At 39.8% G+C, this 15,667-nt stretch overlaps 1 protein-coding gene across 1 annotated transcript in view; it reads right to left on the bottom strand.

The window, feature by feature from the left end:
- Positions 1-4,528: 4,528 nt before the first annotated feature.
- pdhx (pyruvate dehydrogenase complex component X) overlaps positions 4,529-15,667 on the bottom strand; it is a 37,998-nt gene continuing 26,859 nt past the window's right edge. Inside the window, exons 8-11 of the mRNA XM_042496914.2 lie at positions 14,128-14,186; positions 12,056-12,214; positions 6,360-6,424; positions 4,529-5,461 (exon numbers count right to left, since the gene is read on the bottom strand). Coding sequence (XP_042352848.1) covers positions 5,206-5,461; positions 6,360-6,424; positions 12,056-12,214; positions 14,128-14,186 — 539 coding nt within the window. The 3' untranslated portion in view covers positions 4,529-5,205. The remainder of the gene's footprint in view (positions 5,462-6,359; positions 6,425-12,055; positions 12,215-14,127; positions 14,187-15,667) is intronic.

The raw sequence follows: 15,667 nt of genomic DNA, 5'->3' as shown, positions 1-15,667 counted from the left end.
AATTGTTTGCAGATCTCACTCAGATTCTGATTAATTCATGTGCTTCCTTCTACCCAACAGGATGAGTGCTAAAAGAGGCATTTCTAAGAAATGACATAATGGTCTAACTGCAGTAGAACTCAGACAGAAGAAGGAAGTGGAAGTATGAGGTGGTAATTTTACAGCAGGCTTGTCTGCATCCCAGTTAAAAGACGACTGAATAGAGAAGTGCTGGTAGTAAGGGAAAATGGGGAGACCAGAGGAAATCCTGTCAACAATGGTTGAACAAACTTGAGCGTGAGATAATGTGGATGAGAGCAAGCCTCTCACCAACCCTGGTGATCACTCACAAAGCCGTTCACACAGGGAAATATGTGTCTCTGTGGGTGTGTGCGTGATGCCAAAAAAAGAGGCAAACCCCTGTGAGGCAAAACAAAGTAAAATGGGACATTATAGGATGATACGATCATCAAATTCCTTTTATAAATGTTGAAATTATTCATAATTTACCGTTACTTTATCCTCCACAACACTACCCTCTTTGAGAAGACAGAGAAATTCACATGATTTTGTTTGAACACTTCAGGGCTGTTAATACATAAATGGTTCCAAGCTTTGATAGTGCCCAGAACTGGGAGCTGATGGATAGAGGCTTAAAGGGTGGGGTGCAGACTGGGGTACCGTAACACATCCCCACCCCATGTAATTTTTATTTATTTTTTTTTACAATCAAGAGGTGCATCCAGCCCCTCATTGGATGTATCGAAACCCTTCAAAAATGGAATTCTGACCACTTCTGCAAATTTGGACCCACACGTTTTGTCAGACGATGCATCTGAAGGACATCCAAATATCAGCACAAAACAAGTGCACACTCGCCCACTTTGGTCTCCATAGCAACTGCCTCCATCTCTCTGCAACCATGCTGTGTGTCCATGAGTCTGACCTACACGGCAGCGCGAGCCCCCACACTATCTTCAAGACCCTGTGCACAGTTCATCAAAACCTCGGCGGGAGCAAATCTGATTCCTTCTGTCTGGTGGCTCTCTTACCCAGCTGTTACACATAACAAGATTGCTGAGCGGAGATTGGCGGGCAGCAGTCGCAGAAGTAAATGTCAGACTGTGACAGGAAAGCCAAAGAAATGTCAGAATCTGTTTTGCTGCATTCACAGTGCTGATATTTGGAAGGGCATTGTTCAACTGCACTGCTTAGCAGCCCCAGCAGTTGTCAAGCTTCTAGCAAAATGTGATATGCAGGGAGGTCAAATAAAGGAACATGATTTCACTTTCCTGACAAACAGTACCAACCATATAAGAACAGAAAATATTGCATCACCAGAAAAAAATGCCTATTTCATCATAAATATTAGGCCTGAAGGATATTGCATACCAATGACACAAGAGGGCCAATACAAAAATCGTATTTCAATCAGCCAAGACCATAAGACAACTAATCAACATACGTAATAGAGATGCTTCCAGTTGCCTCTCTGTCAGCTCTGTTAAATTTGTGCTAAATCTACAAGCTACATGGTAGATTCATTCATTCTTTTTTAAACAGAGTTTAAAAAATTAAAGTTAAAATCTGCCCTTGATCTTGCTTCATCTTTGGAGTTGAAGGATGAGTTGAGTAAAATCACCAGCTACGATGAAAATTTCATCCGGTTGCTTGGGCATGTTGCTGCTAAGATTCCTGCCATGCATTTTTTGAATTTGCATCTCAGTCTTGTGTCCTGTCTACTCTGAACACGGTCCACCCATCCAGTGCAACAGCTTGATCCAGGATGTTTGGGGTTGACTGTGTTTCCGTGAAGATGTACGCAGAGCAGTCTCTGATTCCCGTTGCTGAATGAGCCTCAGTCGCATCTCATCCACTTTATTCTACTGCAACCTCACATTAGCCAGAAGAAGGCATGGTAGAGGAACAGCTCTCGATCCAAGTTGGGTCAGCCTTGCCCTGATGCCAGCTCTCCTCCCTCTCTCTTCGTCCAGCACTTTTGTTTTTTTTTCTCCCTCTGGTCTGATTGGCCACTCGGCATATGCTGTTGGTGGAAATCCTCTCGTGGTCTGCTGCATTCAGTCCAAATCCCACACAACTTTTCCCAAAGTTGATAAGTTCTTCCTTATTGTAGAAAAGTCGTGCTTCATAAATTTTCTGCAAAATTAAGCTCTTATGTCTATTTTGCAAGTCTTGGAGGTGCTCTTTGTTGCTGGCTTTGGATGGTGGTGGCGTGTGGCTCAGTCATTCATCCACGTGAAAAAAAAACTCTCCTTCTGCTGACTTCTAGCTAAATAGCTGCTAGCTAGCCAGGTCAAGATTTTGAAATGTAAACATCAGCAAACAATAATCAAAGTTGGGAATGAATGAACACCAGCCGAACTAACATCCAGCTAGTATTGCACAGGCATCGATAATAGACTGGACAACATCCATGCTGCAGCAGTTTCCAATGAAATCAGGAACTGTAATATCCTTGCATTCACCAAAACTTGACTAAATGCTGGACAGTGCCATTCAACCATTCAAAATTGACTCTTTTTGTGCATGCCCATCCGGTGGTACAGAGGACTCTGGCAAGAGAAGGAGAGGGTACATGTGCTATACGATGAACAAGGACCAGTGTGACAGCGGGAATGTTAGGTGCTGTCCTGTTCCTGCTGTGGATCACATACACCTTGTGGGGGGCGGCTGCAGAGTGGAGTCACTGCCTGTGTTCGGGTGGAGCAACCACGTGGTGGTTGAGGTTGGGCTGTGTGGACAGTTAAAAAAGTCCAAAACCAGAAATCATAGTTTACCAGAACTATCAAGAAACATAGACTGTTATAAAGCAGCAGCAGCAGCAGCAGCAGCAGCAGCAGCAGCAGCAGCAGCAGCAGCTAACAACGTAGGAGGACACAAAAAAGACACAATTACAGTGCACAAATTAAGGAGCTGAAGGGATCCCATTTCACTGGAGTCGTACCTTGCATAATTCTGTGACAAATAAATGACTGACTGATAGACATTTTAAGAAAAATTACACGTTTATCACCAGCTCTCGCGCTGTCAGTGTGTTGCTTGGGTAACAAATCTGCCACCTGTAAAGATGTTTAAAAACTCAAAATACCTACAGAATGCAAATGCTTGCATTTGTGTTTACTTCCTGTGGCTTTGTCTTCCTGAGCAGTTGTTTCAAAGTCTGTTTTTGATTTGATCTCAGTCTAATCCAAGAAGCTACTATATCTCTCACCAGCAGCTGGTGGAGGTTTGCACATAGATAAATACTTACTCAATGCAGCAGTTGTATTATAATAACACATTTATATTCAATAAGGAGGAGATAAATGGAAGAAAGCTTCCCCTCAGCGAGACCATCTCAGACAATGGAATATGGTCCAATTCCTGAAACTGAAAGATGTACAAATATTTTAGACATTTCCTCTTTTTTTTAATTTCAGGTGTGCATGTTTATAGTGACATTTCATGCTTGTCAAATCACAAGTAATTAGAAAGACGAGACTCTGGAGACGCTTCTCCAAATTGTGGTATGGTGATTATGACTCAAGCTGAAATGTTAAAGGGCAACATTTTTGTCCTCTCCCCTCACTTTTTATTTGAGTGTACCTTCCATCACCGTGGTAACCAGCACCAAGGAAGGTGTATGTGAGTGTCTGGAAATGGCTAGCTGAACAGTGGGCATACTGTAGAAAACAGCTGGGCTGTGCCAATGGCCTGTTAACCTCCCCCCATCCCTATGTACCCTGCCTGTATGTGTTCCTCCTCAACACAGAATGAACACATCTCATTCCTCAGCAACCAAAGAACAAAATGTCCTTGCTCCACATTCACTGAAAAGAGTCTATGACGAGTTATAGCCAAATCAGAATAGCAGGGAGATAAGGCAGTTCTAAGAATTACCATCAGCCAGAGAATTTCACTACGAACCTGACTGTAATAGCATTCAATATTAGTGCAGCTCCTGTACCTCTTTTCTTTCATTGCTACCAGCATAAAACACAACTCACCTAAGGTCATTTATACTCTGAATTGAAAAAGTAGAAAACCCATCTTGGAAATAAGCAGCCCATAAATAAGAGCAAATTAATTAAAAGTAATGTATTTTCCTTGTCAAACTGCATTAATTGCACCAATCTCATTGTCAGCGCTGCCCTTGAAGCAGTGTGTGGTGTGTAAAATGGAAATACAAGCTGGGGACATTAGAAAGTGTGAGAGCACAACTTGACTAATCAGCAACTTCTTCCTTCATCTCGAAAAGAAACAATGTCAAACCCTGCCAACACACATCTAGGATGAGCTCTGGCCAACTAGTGCTGATACATATGTAAACAGCTGTTCTGCCCACACATACAGCAAAGATAAACATCTGCCGGCATAGACTGACCTGTATACTAAGCCTAGGAAATTATCCTAATTGGCTTCTATAAATTAATTATCATGTAATCTCTTTAGATTCTAATTAAACAGAAACAGTCACACATCTGTTGTTTCCCTGGTAGCCATGTGCATGAGGGTGGGGAGAAACATGTTTTAATGAGGCACACACACATTTCAAAGTTGAACAGTGTGTTTTATTGGCATCTGAGGACACCAAAACCTAAATGATTAGTGTATGTATTTTGTATACACATGGACTTGGAAGATTGGTTTTCAGGGATGTTGCATCATCTGTTTTAAATAAGTTAGATTAATTAATACAGATAATTAATTACCTTGCTCAATTCTGTGAATTTTGTAACAGGAAGTGGTTCATGTGGGTTTACCCTGATCGGAAACTGCATTGCCACTGATGTTCAGTGATAAATATTTTTGTTTTTTACAGCATCCCATGCATGTGTTTTATAGTGACATAGAGAAGATGCACTGGGACTGAAAAACAGAACTATATATACACAACGGAGGTGTAGCACAGAAAAACCACCCCTATTACAGTATGTAGGATTCACGTGCTATTCTCTCTTGGTAATATTTGGCACCACTGCTAGACTCCTCTACTACTCTAGCAGAAGCCCAGTTAAACTCCTCCATCACAAAGCCTGGGGATTATCTGTCAGAAGTGAGCCACACACAAGTTTATAGTATGTGTAAACCATAATCCAAGCGCGACCAGGAATCAGCTTTTTAAGAGCTCTCTGCTTGTGAAAGCCCACGACAGGCTTTGTCATGCAGGTGTTTCTTGCTTTTTCCTTCTAATCACTTTCATACAGCTATCCTGCTTTTGTTTTTTCAGGCTAGGGCCATGCGCTGTGGTTGTTCTAGGTTGGCGCGGAATTTATCTAAAAATCGTGAGGCTAATTCATCATCCACAAGTCGGCCGTCACTTGACAGCGTAACTGTCATCAGCTGCTGGGTGCGCAGGGTCTGGTCATCCTCGCACAGTCGCAGCTCGGCCCTGGAGGTCCCGACGGCAAGGATACACGCCTGAGGAGGGTTTATCACGGCGCTGAAGCCGCTGATACCGAACATCCCCAGGTTGGATATACTGCCAGCGAGACAAAAGGAGAACAGAGGGAGGAAGGGATGGGAAGAGACAGTACACATATTACATCATTAGTCAAGCTCAGCAGGGGAGCAAATGCATGAAAATCAACTAAATGAGCATTATAGAGGCGCTAAAACCAGCTTCTTGACGCAAAAAAGAACATTATCTCTTAGAGTGAGTGAATAAAAAAATGGGAGTGAATCAAGTCTATAAATACAACAGACTGTGAACATCTCATTTTGAAGAATATAACATTGAGCAGTAAGATTAATACCAGCCAGAAAGTCTCCCCCTTAATGTTGTGTATGGTGAGTAAGAGTGACCTGAGGGCAGTCTGCTGTTTGCCTTAATGAGTATTGGAGCTTAGGGTGATGAAAAAACGAATAGAGGAAGGACATACACATATATCCCCAGGAGGACAAAAAGAGCTGCATCTCCACAGGAATTCATCTCTCCTGCCTGACACAGAAACCCCATTTATGCCTAAATGACACCATTAATTCTAATGAGTTGAAAAGCCTCCCTTCCACTTTTCTGCAATTGATGGCACAGTAACTGATGGTACTTGTCGCCCAAGACCACATTAAGTTCAGTCCCACATGAAATGTAGAATATGCATAATATATTGAGTATCTGTGAAACAGGATTTAAGTCATAATAGCGGAAATTTATGATGGCTATCTTGCCGCTGAGCTACAAAAGGAAATTGTGAAATGGAATTAGGTGTTACAGAGATGATAGGGCCACTGTTCTCAAATATATGTAAGAAGTCAGTTTATTGAATTGAGAAAGACAGAGTCATATTGAAGACTGAGGAGGAAAATAACATTAAGTTTTATCATGTGTCTTTCTGTATGCCTTTTCTGTCCCTGAGAGATGACATATCGGTTGGGTTTACCTGAATGAGCCTCCCTGGTACTCTTCAGGTAGAAGTTTCCCATCTCGAGCCTTCTGGGCCAGTGCCTATGGAAACGTTAAATGTCAATCAAACTTGTGAGCTTTGTGTCAGAGAAGAAAAAATTCGAGCATGACATGCGGGAATAATACAGTGATAGAGAAAGCAAACCTATGTGACATGTAGAAGAAAAAGCTTGTATCCAAATCATTATAAATACACACAAGAAATCAGCAGAGCCCCTATTTGTCCATATGAATAAGCAAGAAGCATACAAAGTATTTGGTTAGATGGTAAAGGGAAAGTCAGATCATCGGAGTCAAAAAGATTCATCCTCTGGATATCATGAATATCTTTACAATATTGTGTGCATGTCCATCGAGTCCATGTTGAGATATTTCATATGATAAATGTAAACTTTGACCAGCTGGTGGCCCTACAGGAAATGTCAGGGGATCACCAAATACATTAGAGTCCATCACCTGGGGACCATGCATATCTGCACAATGTTACAACCAGATAGTTGAGATTTTAATCTGGACCAAAGCGGTGGGCCAGCCGAGCAACAGACTAACCGACAATGCCAACTACAGCCCATTTCCCACTGCACAAAACCCAACAGCTGCTAACATCTGGCTGTTTATGTAATGGGAAAGGTAATAATCAACATTCACACCCAAGTCAAATGACTCTGCAGTAATCACAGGTATTTTATTGGCTCCGATTGGCATTAATGGCGTGATGCAATGACACACTGACACAGAATATACCATTCAACTCTGCCCAAGCAGCGCTTAAGCATTACTCCAAACTAGTCTGCACTGAATTTGAAAGAGAGACTGAATAAGTAAAAGATACATAAAGAGAAGCAAGCACCGTAGAGTTTTCACAGGCCTCAAACCATGCTGCTCTCGAGTGTTTACTGACCTGTTCTCTTGCCTGTCCATTACGTTAAATGTAATGCATACTCTTATTGTAATAGCCCCTCAGCAGATGGAGACATAAAATACAATGCTTTACCATGTATGTACTATTAATTCATTGTGCAAAATAATAAATGTACTTGAACTTAGGATGGATGTTTTGTACCTGTTCACTTTGTCAATGAAAAAAATGGTTTGTGATATTAGCAGAAATTAACATGTTGGTTGATATTAATATTTCAATATCTGCTGATACCGTGCGGATAATACTGTGCATCCCTAATATCAAGCCAATTTACACAAATTAAAACTGTGCAGTTGAGGAAGGTTTAGTATATTCCCTTTAAATACATATGTTCTGATGAAATACTCCAAAATGTTCAGTAAACATGTTTACTGAAAAACTGTTTCAGTCACAGTATTATACCATTCAGACCTTTCAGTGAAAGGGGTCAACTTTCCAATATCATGATCAAAAAAATGATTAAAAGCCCAATAGCAAGCACTGATTTACATGAGAACTATTAGACCGTGTATTGCTAAAATCAAGAAAGGGAACTGACAACACCCAGTAGGAAGATGAGACATCTGACAAGGAACACGAACACACTGGGAATGTACTTGATCTACTTCTCACTAAGAAGTATTTGTGTGATTCTCTAAACATATACAGTTGTACCAGAGATCAAGTATGAGCTTTTAAATCTGTTTAAAATACAGGCTTCATTATATTACAGACATTGCTAAAATAACAGGGCTACTGTTGAAAAGCTATTGTTGAACTTCTCTTTTTTCCATGTTCTTTCTCTCACTTGAGACTGCTAGGTGGCCACCATGTCTTTATTCAACATGAACTTTATTCAAATGGAAATGTACTTAAAGGTTAATGCGGGGACACCACTAACACAGAAAGTTGAGAATGACTCACGGTGGTTGTGAGACACTGTGGGATACGGTAGGCGCATTTGAGATAAGAGCTCTTAGGGCAAACACAGTCTGATGTGCCACTCCATCACATCAACAGCCAGCAGTGACCTCTCTATGCTTCATTCAAACCACATGTTGATTTTAATTTGAGACCAATAAGGACTGATAAATGTAGATTTAACTGAAGCCAGCAGCATAACTAAACTGAATAGCAGTGGGTGGCGAAGCTCATTTTAAAGGCCGAAGTGGACTGAAATGTACGCAGTGTCAGCATCTGTGCTTTATAGCAGCTGTTTGCATGTGTATGTGCACTAATTCTCCTGCAGTGATTTTATTGCTAAGCGCCAACAGACATAACATTATCTGACTTAAAGTCATAAAAAAATGTTTAATAAAGACAACACATGGATAATGCATCTTTTCCTCTGGGGCTCACCACTGGGGCAAACTAAAGTTACTAACTAGAAGTGTAAGAACATATCGAAGCACTTGAGTATCGCAATGCTATGTTTTGTGATACTGTGTCGATGGAGTTAACAGGCAAAGATTCGTGACAGTGCTTCATTTTATGTTGTGTTCACACCCCAGCTAATAGACAGCAGTGCTGTAATCTATCTTTAGCCACCTGATTATTCCACTCCAACGTAACAACATATCACTTACATAAAAACAAAAAGCCAGGTCCTATGAAACAGGCAGTCATAATGGCAACACCAATTGCTCATAATATTACATTTTTTTTTAATCAAAACGTATCCCCTTAACTACAGTACCGCAATGTATTATATATATATATATATATAAGCCTTCCCCATAGATGATCCCTTACTCTGGAACTCACTCCCCACACTTATTCAGAACTGCACTGACCTGACCCAACCAAATTTAAATCTTAATTAAAGACTTACCGTTTTAAGCAAGCTTTAAATGTGTGACTGCAGTGTGTTTTTGTATGTTGTTATTATTGTTGTTTTTTCTGTGTGAAATGCCTTTATGTTTATGCTGCTTTTTAACTTCTGTATAGTGTCTCTGAGTACTAGAATAGTGCTTTATAAATACTATTATTGTTATTATTATTATTATTGTTATTGTTATTATTATACTGCATTGCAATCCCTGTATAGTGGTATGCACTGTATTTTCAGATTACTGCCAATACACAGCCCTATTATTAAAACTGCATTTCAAAAGTATGGCAGCCATGATTAAGACCAGAAGAAATCTAATTCACAAAACCACCAAATTTCACCTGCTGTCCAACTTCCTAGACAGCTTTTTTTTAGCTTAATGCAAATAAGTTGGTGACTTGACCTGATGATTCAGGAAGCAAAAATTACACCTAGAATATATAAAAATAATATATGTATATATAAACATTAAAAAATGTATTTAGCAATTATTATTATTATCCAATATAATACTTTTTTTTTAATCTCCTGGAGAATAAACAACGTATACCCTGGCTCTCAATAACACTATTGATAAAAAATACACCAATCACCATCCAAATGCATAATATTGGACACTATCTATAGTACCAAATTGAAATGTGCATTAAACTGGATAGCACTACAATCATCTACCTAATGCAAAACACCTTAGCACTAAAAAAGATATTACTAAAACGGAAAAATATTGCACTCTGGGTTGACGAAAACAAAGGGTTTAAAACAGGCAAGGTTTGTTCAACTGTAATAGACACTAATCTATAAAACCACATGTTGAGGCAACACATTATATCCCTCTGCACTTAAGCATCATATTAACAGGTAGTTTTACTAGCTCAGTATTGACATAAGTGTGCTAAGATGTCTGTCCAAACAAACACCTCATGGGCTGAAGCAATCATATCTGTTGCAAAATCTGTTTATTATGGATGTACACCATTGCAGCATAGTCATCAGTGCTGAAATCTGAAAAGAAAAAGTACATCTAAAACCTAACACACCCAGTCACTCCTTCCCTAAACAACTCTCACAATGACAATGTGTGATTTCCCAAAATTACCCCACCATTGTCAACCCCACCAAGCTTTAACTGCGACTTTGCTAAAAATACTATCTTACTAAAACTACTTCAGCCAGCCCACTGAAACAACAGCTGAAATGTGCTGTCAAAACTATATAGTGTGTGATACTATATGTGTGTGATGTTGTATGTTGATTGTCATCGTAAGTAGTGATACTGAGTTTGTTGAATCTCAGATGCTGAGATCGCTACTGGATATTACTTTGGTTTCCAAAAAAAAAAAAAGGGTTTGGGGGGGGGGCTGTGCGGCACTTCTTCTGCCACTAGACGGCAATACCTGTGACCAATCACACCTGAAGCAGTTTTTGCACTTACAAAGGGTTTTTTCCTTAAGTCTAAATTCTTGCTTGTGTTGTACGTCGCTTTGGATAAAAGCGTCTGCTAAATGAAATTGTAGAATTGTAGAATATAGGCTAAAACTGGTAGAGAGGCAGTCTTCCAGTTTGACAACACATTTTGTGTTTAATGGAGACAGCCACGAGGGTTTCTTATTTTTTTGCAAACAGCTGTTGAATCAAATAAAATATCTTCACTAACACATAATAGACATAAACAGTGGCCCTAAACATTTAAGAATATTACAGCCAGTCACTTGTAGTGAGACATTACACTTATTACCCTCTTCTTGAGAAATTCATATATATTCAGTATCTGATCTGTGCGCGTCTTAAATGAGAAAAAAAGTGAGATTAATCGTCAAGTGTGTGTCTGTACATGCATATCAGATTTTGAGACACATTTCATCTGTTTGTGAATAAATGCTGGTCCCCAGCTGCTGACTGTAAGCAGGAGAGAGAGCTGACCACTGTTGCTTTGTGCTCCATCTGTGGCCAGTGACAGCTGAGCCCTGAAGCAACCCAAACCCAAAAAACTAACTATCCCAAATCTAATCAGTTATCTACAGATCTATCCACGGAGTCCAGCAAAAGTCAGGTTTCCATCCAAATGTAGCACAAATTTTAACCAAATGTTTGGAAGAAAATGCTAATTTATGCCCTTTTCCATCCACTACTGGTATGCAAAAACTGGGTACTGGTTCATCAAGAAGAGCACGAGATGGCACTCTGATATAATGGCACCTGACTGGAAATTACTCCAGGAAGGTGCCATTATATCATTACAGAATAGGAGGGTGCAAAAGAGTGTCAGTCAAACTTAAAACAAAGGAAAGCAACAGATGAACGATAACTGAGAGCACACTTTAAAATCAAAGTTTTGAACAACTACGATTACTGCTTTGTGCTCTTTGAAGAGTTCGGGTAACAGCCCTTTGTTTATTTTGGCGTGTGAAAAGACATGCAGAGATGGCAAAGTGAGCTTTCAGTCGCCTATGTAATGATGGTAACGTTACATCATAAGCTCCCATTGCACTAAGTCAAATTCAGATTTAATAAATACACCAACTTTTCCATCTCCCCTGATTTTTCATGATTTTTGTCAAATTATTGGCTCCAACTCAGTTTTTGAGGAGCAAATTGAAAATGTGCACTCTACGTGATGTGATGGATAACAGGGAAAAAAAGACAACTCTCTATGCAATAAAGTTCAAGCCAGATGCCTACAGAGTTTGTTTTCCCATACAGTTGGGCTGCAGTCAATTCCCAAATCCCTTATCTATTCCCACCAACAAATCACCAGCAAAACTCCATGTCTTCACCTGAAGTGATACATTGAACACCCCCACAGTTTGAAGTTAAAATCTACCAACAGCAACGCAGGTATGAGAAAAAATCCCTTGGTAAGGGAGCAGGCCTAAAGAAGACAATACTAATCTCACAACATATCATACCGCACCGTGGTGTATAAAAGTCCTTTTTTTACCTTAGCATTAGCTGAGATCTCCTGGACTCCTTTGTTTGCAGCATCCTTGATGATGGGGGTAATGAGGCCTTTGTCAGTAGCCACAGCGATTGAAATGTGGACCGAATCCAGTGCACGGGGTCCATCACCAGACCAGGTCACATTCACTTCTGGCATTTCCTGGGTTAGAAATTCAGAGGTCAGTCAAGGTTTTGACAGATCTTAAGAGTGAAAATAAACAAGACAAATACAGATACATAGTCTTCCTGCTTTGGTTACACAAATCAAAGTCTAACATGACCAAATATCTGTGATATATTTTTTAAGGTGACTGGTAGCATTCATGATCAATTATGATGGCAGTATGTTATATTGCAGTAAATGTGGAAAAATCACCAATCAATTTGGTGGTGGATGTCTACTTTTGCTATCAGGCCAGCAAATCTGGATACAGATTTACTGCTCCTATAATGATGTTACAGTGTTACACAAGTCAATCGCTTAGCTCAGGTTAGTGTAGAAGCAATGGTATTTCTAACATGTGGGATTCACTGGGAAATGTACACATTTATGTCCCAAATTCCTCGCATTTACTGTGACACACGCACCAAACAGCCAGGTTTTGCAGCTGCTGCTTTATCCTCACATAGCAGCATTTTATACATATATTCCTACAGTGTGCATGGTACAATGTCCAGCTCCCATGACATGGCATGTGTTAGGCCTTAGGCCAAGACATTTATTCACTAAGGTATATACTATATTCCATGATAAATGATAGCAATACAGGAATAAGCAGATGGAAGGCTGTTCTTATCAGATACTGTTGAGACATTCCTTGTTGGAGTTATTTAATTACCAGAGGACCGCATCCGTTTTTCCCCAATTACATTAACAACAGCATCTTTATTCCCAACATTTATTTTGTATTTGCTAAAATTGCTTGGGGAAATGGTGGAGTTTCCCCAGAATTTCCATCAACTGTCAGAAAAGAGAACAAAATGAACAGTGTCTGAGTAAACATCTAGTTTTGTCTTTTATTAGCAAGGCTATCAGTTGATTCACAATCTGAATAAACCAGCAACAAGGCCAACAGAGAGACCTTGTTGCAGAAGTAAAATAGTCAAATATAGAGACCAAATGATGCAGCCTTGCAAATTATTTACAGTATGAACTACACATTCTTGTGTGGGTTTAGGCTTCATGAAGCAATGAAAGACATAGGAGATACTTACAAGCATACAAGTTAAATAAACCTGTGTATTATAAATAGGTTACAGAATTGAACAAATAAAGATGAAAACGTTAAAGCAACTGTGTGTAGGATTTAGGGGGATTCAGCGAAATCTAGTAGTGAGGATTGCAGATTGCAGCCAGCTGAAACTTCATCTGGTTACAAATCCCTCAGTGTTCATTGTTCAGTTCAGAGTTTTGTTTTTTTTCCTGGGGAGCTCTTCATCTCACAAAACAAACTGTCCAGGTGACTTAAACCAACTGAACCACTGAATGAAGCAGTTTCCCATTATAATCAGTGTTCTACAATGCCATTTGGCATGCTGTATATAACATGCTAGCCTAGCAACTGCTAATGTGTTCTCACCTACTTTCTCTGATAACTTAAGATCCAAAGGATCAGGAAGTTTTTAGCGGGAGACTTATTATCGACAGTGGTCTCTTCCTCTCACCGGTGATTTTTAACCAGTAAAGACACTGAACAAAGCAGTTTCACATAAAAAAAATAAATTTAAAAATCAGCATTTTTCCAACATTCTTACTGTGTAGGGCTGCTTACTATGGTTGTTGCTGCAAAAACGGAAATGGCCCCATCCAGAGGAGGTGTTTGGTTTGCATGTTCTGGGCTACAGTAGAAACATGGTGGTGCAACTTGTCAATTCCTAAAGATAAGAACCAGCTCCTCATGTAGATATAACAGCTATTGTTACGTAAAAAGAAATGATACTACTCGTGCTTTCAGGTTATTACTCAGTACTTATGTTAATTCCATTTTTGCCAATATATCCCCTAAATCCTACACGCTAAACCTTAAATTAACAAATGACAACAAAAGAAGATTCTTTCTGAACCATACTTACTTTAAGTGTAACAGCAGCTGCCTTGATAATGAAATCATTAACTGATACTTTGATTTGTTCTGAAAAGACAAAAAAATAAACAGTCTATGAGCCCAATTTAAGCAGCAAAAATACAGGCATGATTTCTGTAAAAGATCTGTTACGTTCGACATAAATCTCTCTCAAATAGCACATTTCTCTACACATTCTCTCAGCGGGAAGAGAGACCTCCTGTCTCTTGTATCTTGTTGAGCTACACTCCAACTGATCAGAATCAGTCCCTCTCAGTCACCAGCAGTTGTTCCACTCCCCTTCCTGTGTGTGACACCAGTGGGCCGGGCGAGCTCGGCCTGGCATCACTGCCAACTTGTACTAGTGTCCATTAGTGCAGTACCAGACAGTTATGAATGCTGTGAGCGGGATGATTAACGAGCTAACCGTGAAATCGCGCTGCTCCCGAACAATGAGAGTCCACAAAAACAACCGGAGAGAGAATCCCTCAGTACACACACATCCTCGCTAATAGGTCTGGAATGGCCGTCCTATTTCCTCCATCACAGAGACAGCACCCAGAGAGCTTTAACGTTTGTTTGACAGCTAGGCAAAGTTAAGCTAAATAAAGCCAATTACGTGCTAGTCTGTTGATATAAATGTTTAAAAATAGGAAATTGACAAAGCACTCTTGCTATATCAACAGAAAAAGGCCCAAAGTACGCATACGTTACATGTTATGCTTCCATGAAAAGCAGCCGTTTAAGGATAAATATTTTCTTAGCTGAATGAAGCAGCAACTGTTGTGACACATGAACAATGTTCCCTTTCTCTGGTTCACCTTAAAACACATGCACATCCTGATGCCTGTTGCACAAGAAGCTGCCATTAGCTCAATAACAGTTGCTAGGGAAGTCTGTAAGGCTGAAAAAGTAAAAAAGCAGCTTGCCTAAACTTGGTAAAGACACAGCTCAGCCCTTCTTCTACATATTATTCAGTTTTTAAGCTCTCAATCCATACATAACATACCTTACTGATTCTGTATGGATGGACTGACCTATTTTTGAATACCTCTCATTGCCCTCATGCATATCCTTTCCTCCAGAAACCTTTAAATAGGTTTCCACAGTCATTTAATGCTGATCTTTATCTCAAACAGTCATTATGTAACATAGGGCACATCACTCTAAAGAATCCATTTCAAATACTTTGAACTAGAGAGAGATGATTACTCTGGTAGACCTTGCAGCACAAAAGAACATCTATATGGATGAAAACTCACTGTTATGAATTGAAACAGCTTCCATTTCTAACAAATGTTGTCACTTTTTTGTTTCTGAACTAGTGTGTGTTATTTTAAGATAACAGTGGCATACATCCTTCCTGTTAGTCAAAGTGAGAAATTGTAGATTAGAGCTATGTGTATGACGAACTGTTGGTGTCTCATCAGCTGTGCATTATGATGTGTGGTGCGACAACATCTGATCAGTGTCAAATATGGAATTTTACAAGATCAAATACTGCAACATTCAGTCTTGTGGAGGTGCTAGGCTTCTGGGTTTGAATCAGC

Source organism: Plectropomus leopardus, chromosome 7 (genome assembly GCF_026936395.1).
Source record: "Plectropomus leopardus strain MGB_pleo_1.0 chromosome 7, ASM2693639v1, whole genome shotgun sequence".
NCBI classification, from domain to species: Eukaryota; Metazoa; Chordata; class Actinopteri; order Perciformes; family Serranidae; genus Plectropomus; species Plectropomus leopardus.
The sequence above is the reverse complement of the archived record's forward strand: the minus strand, read 5'-3'. Positions and strand labels throughout refer to the sequence as shown.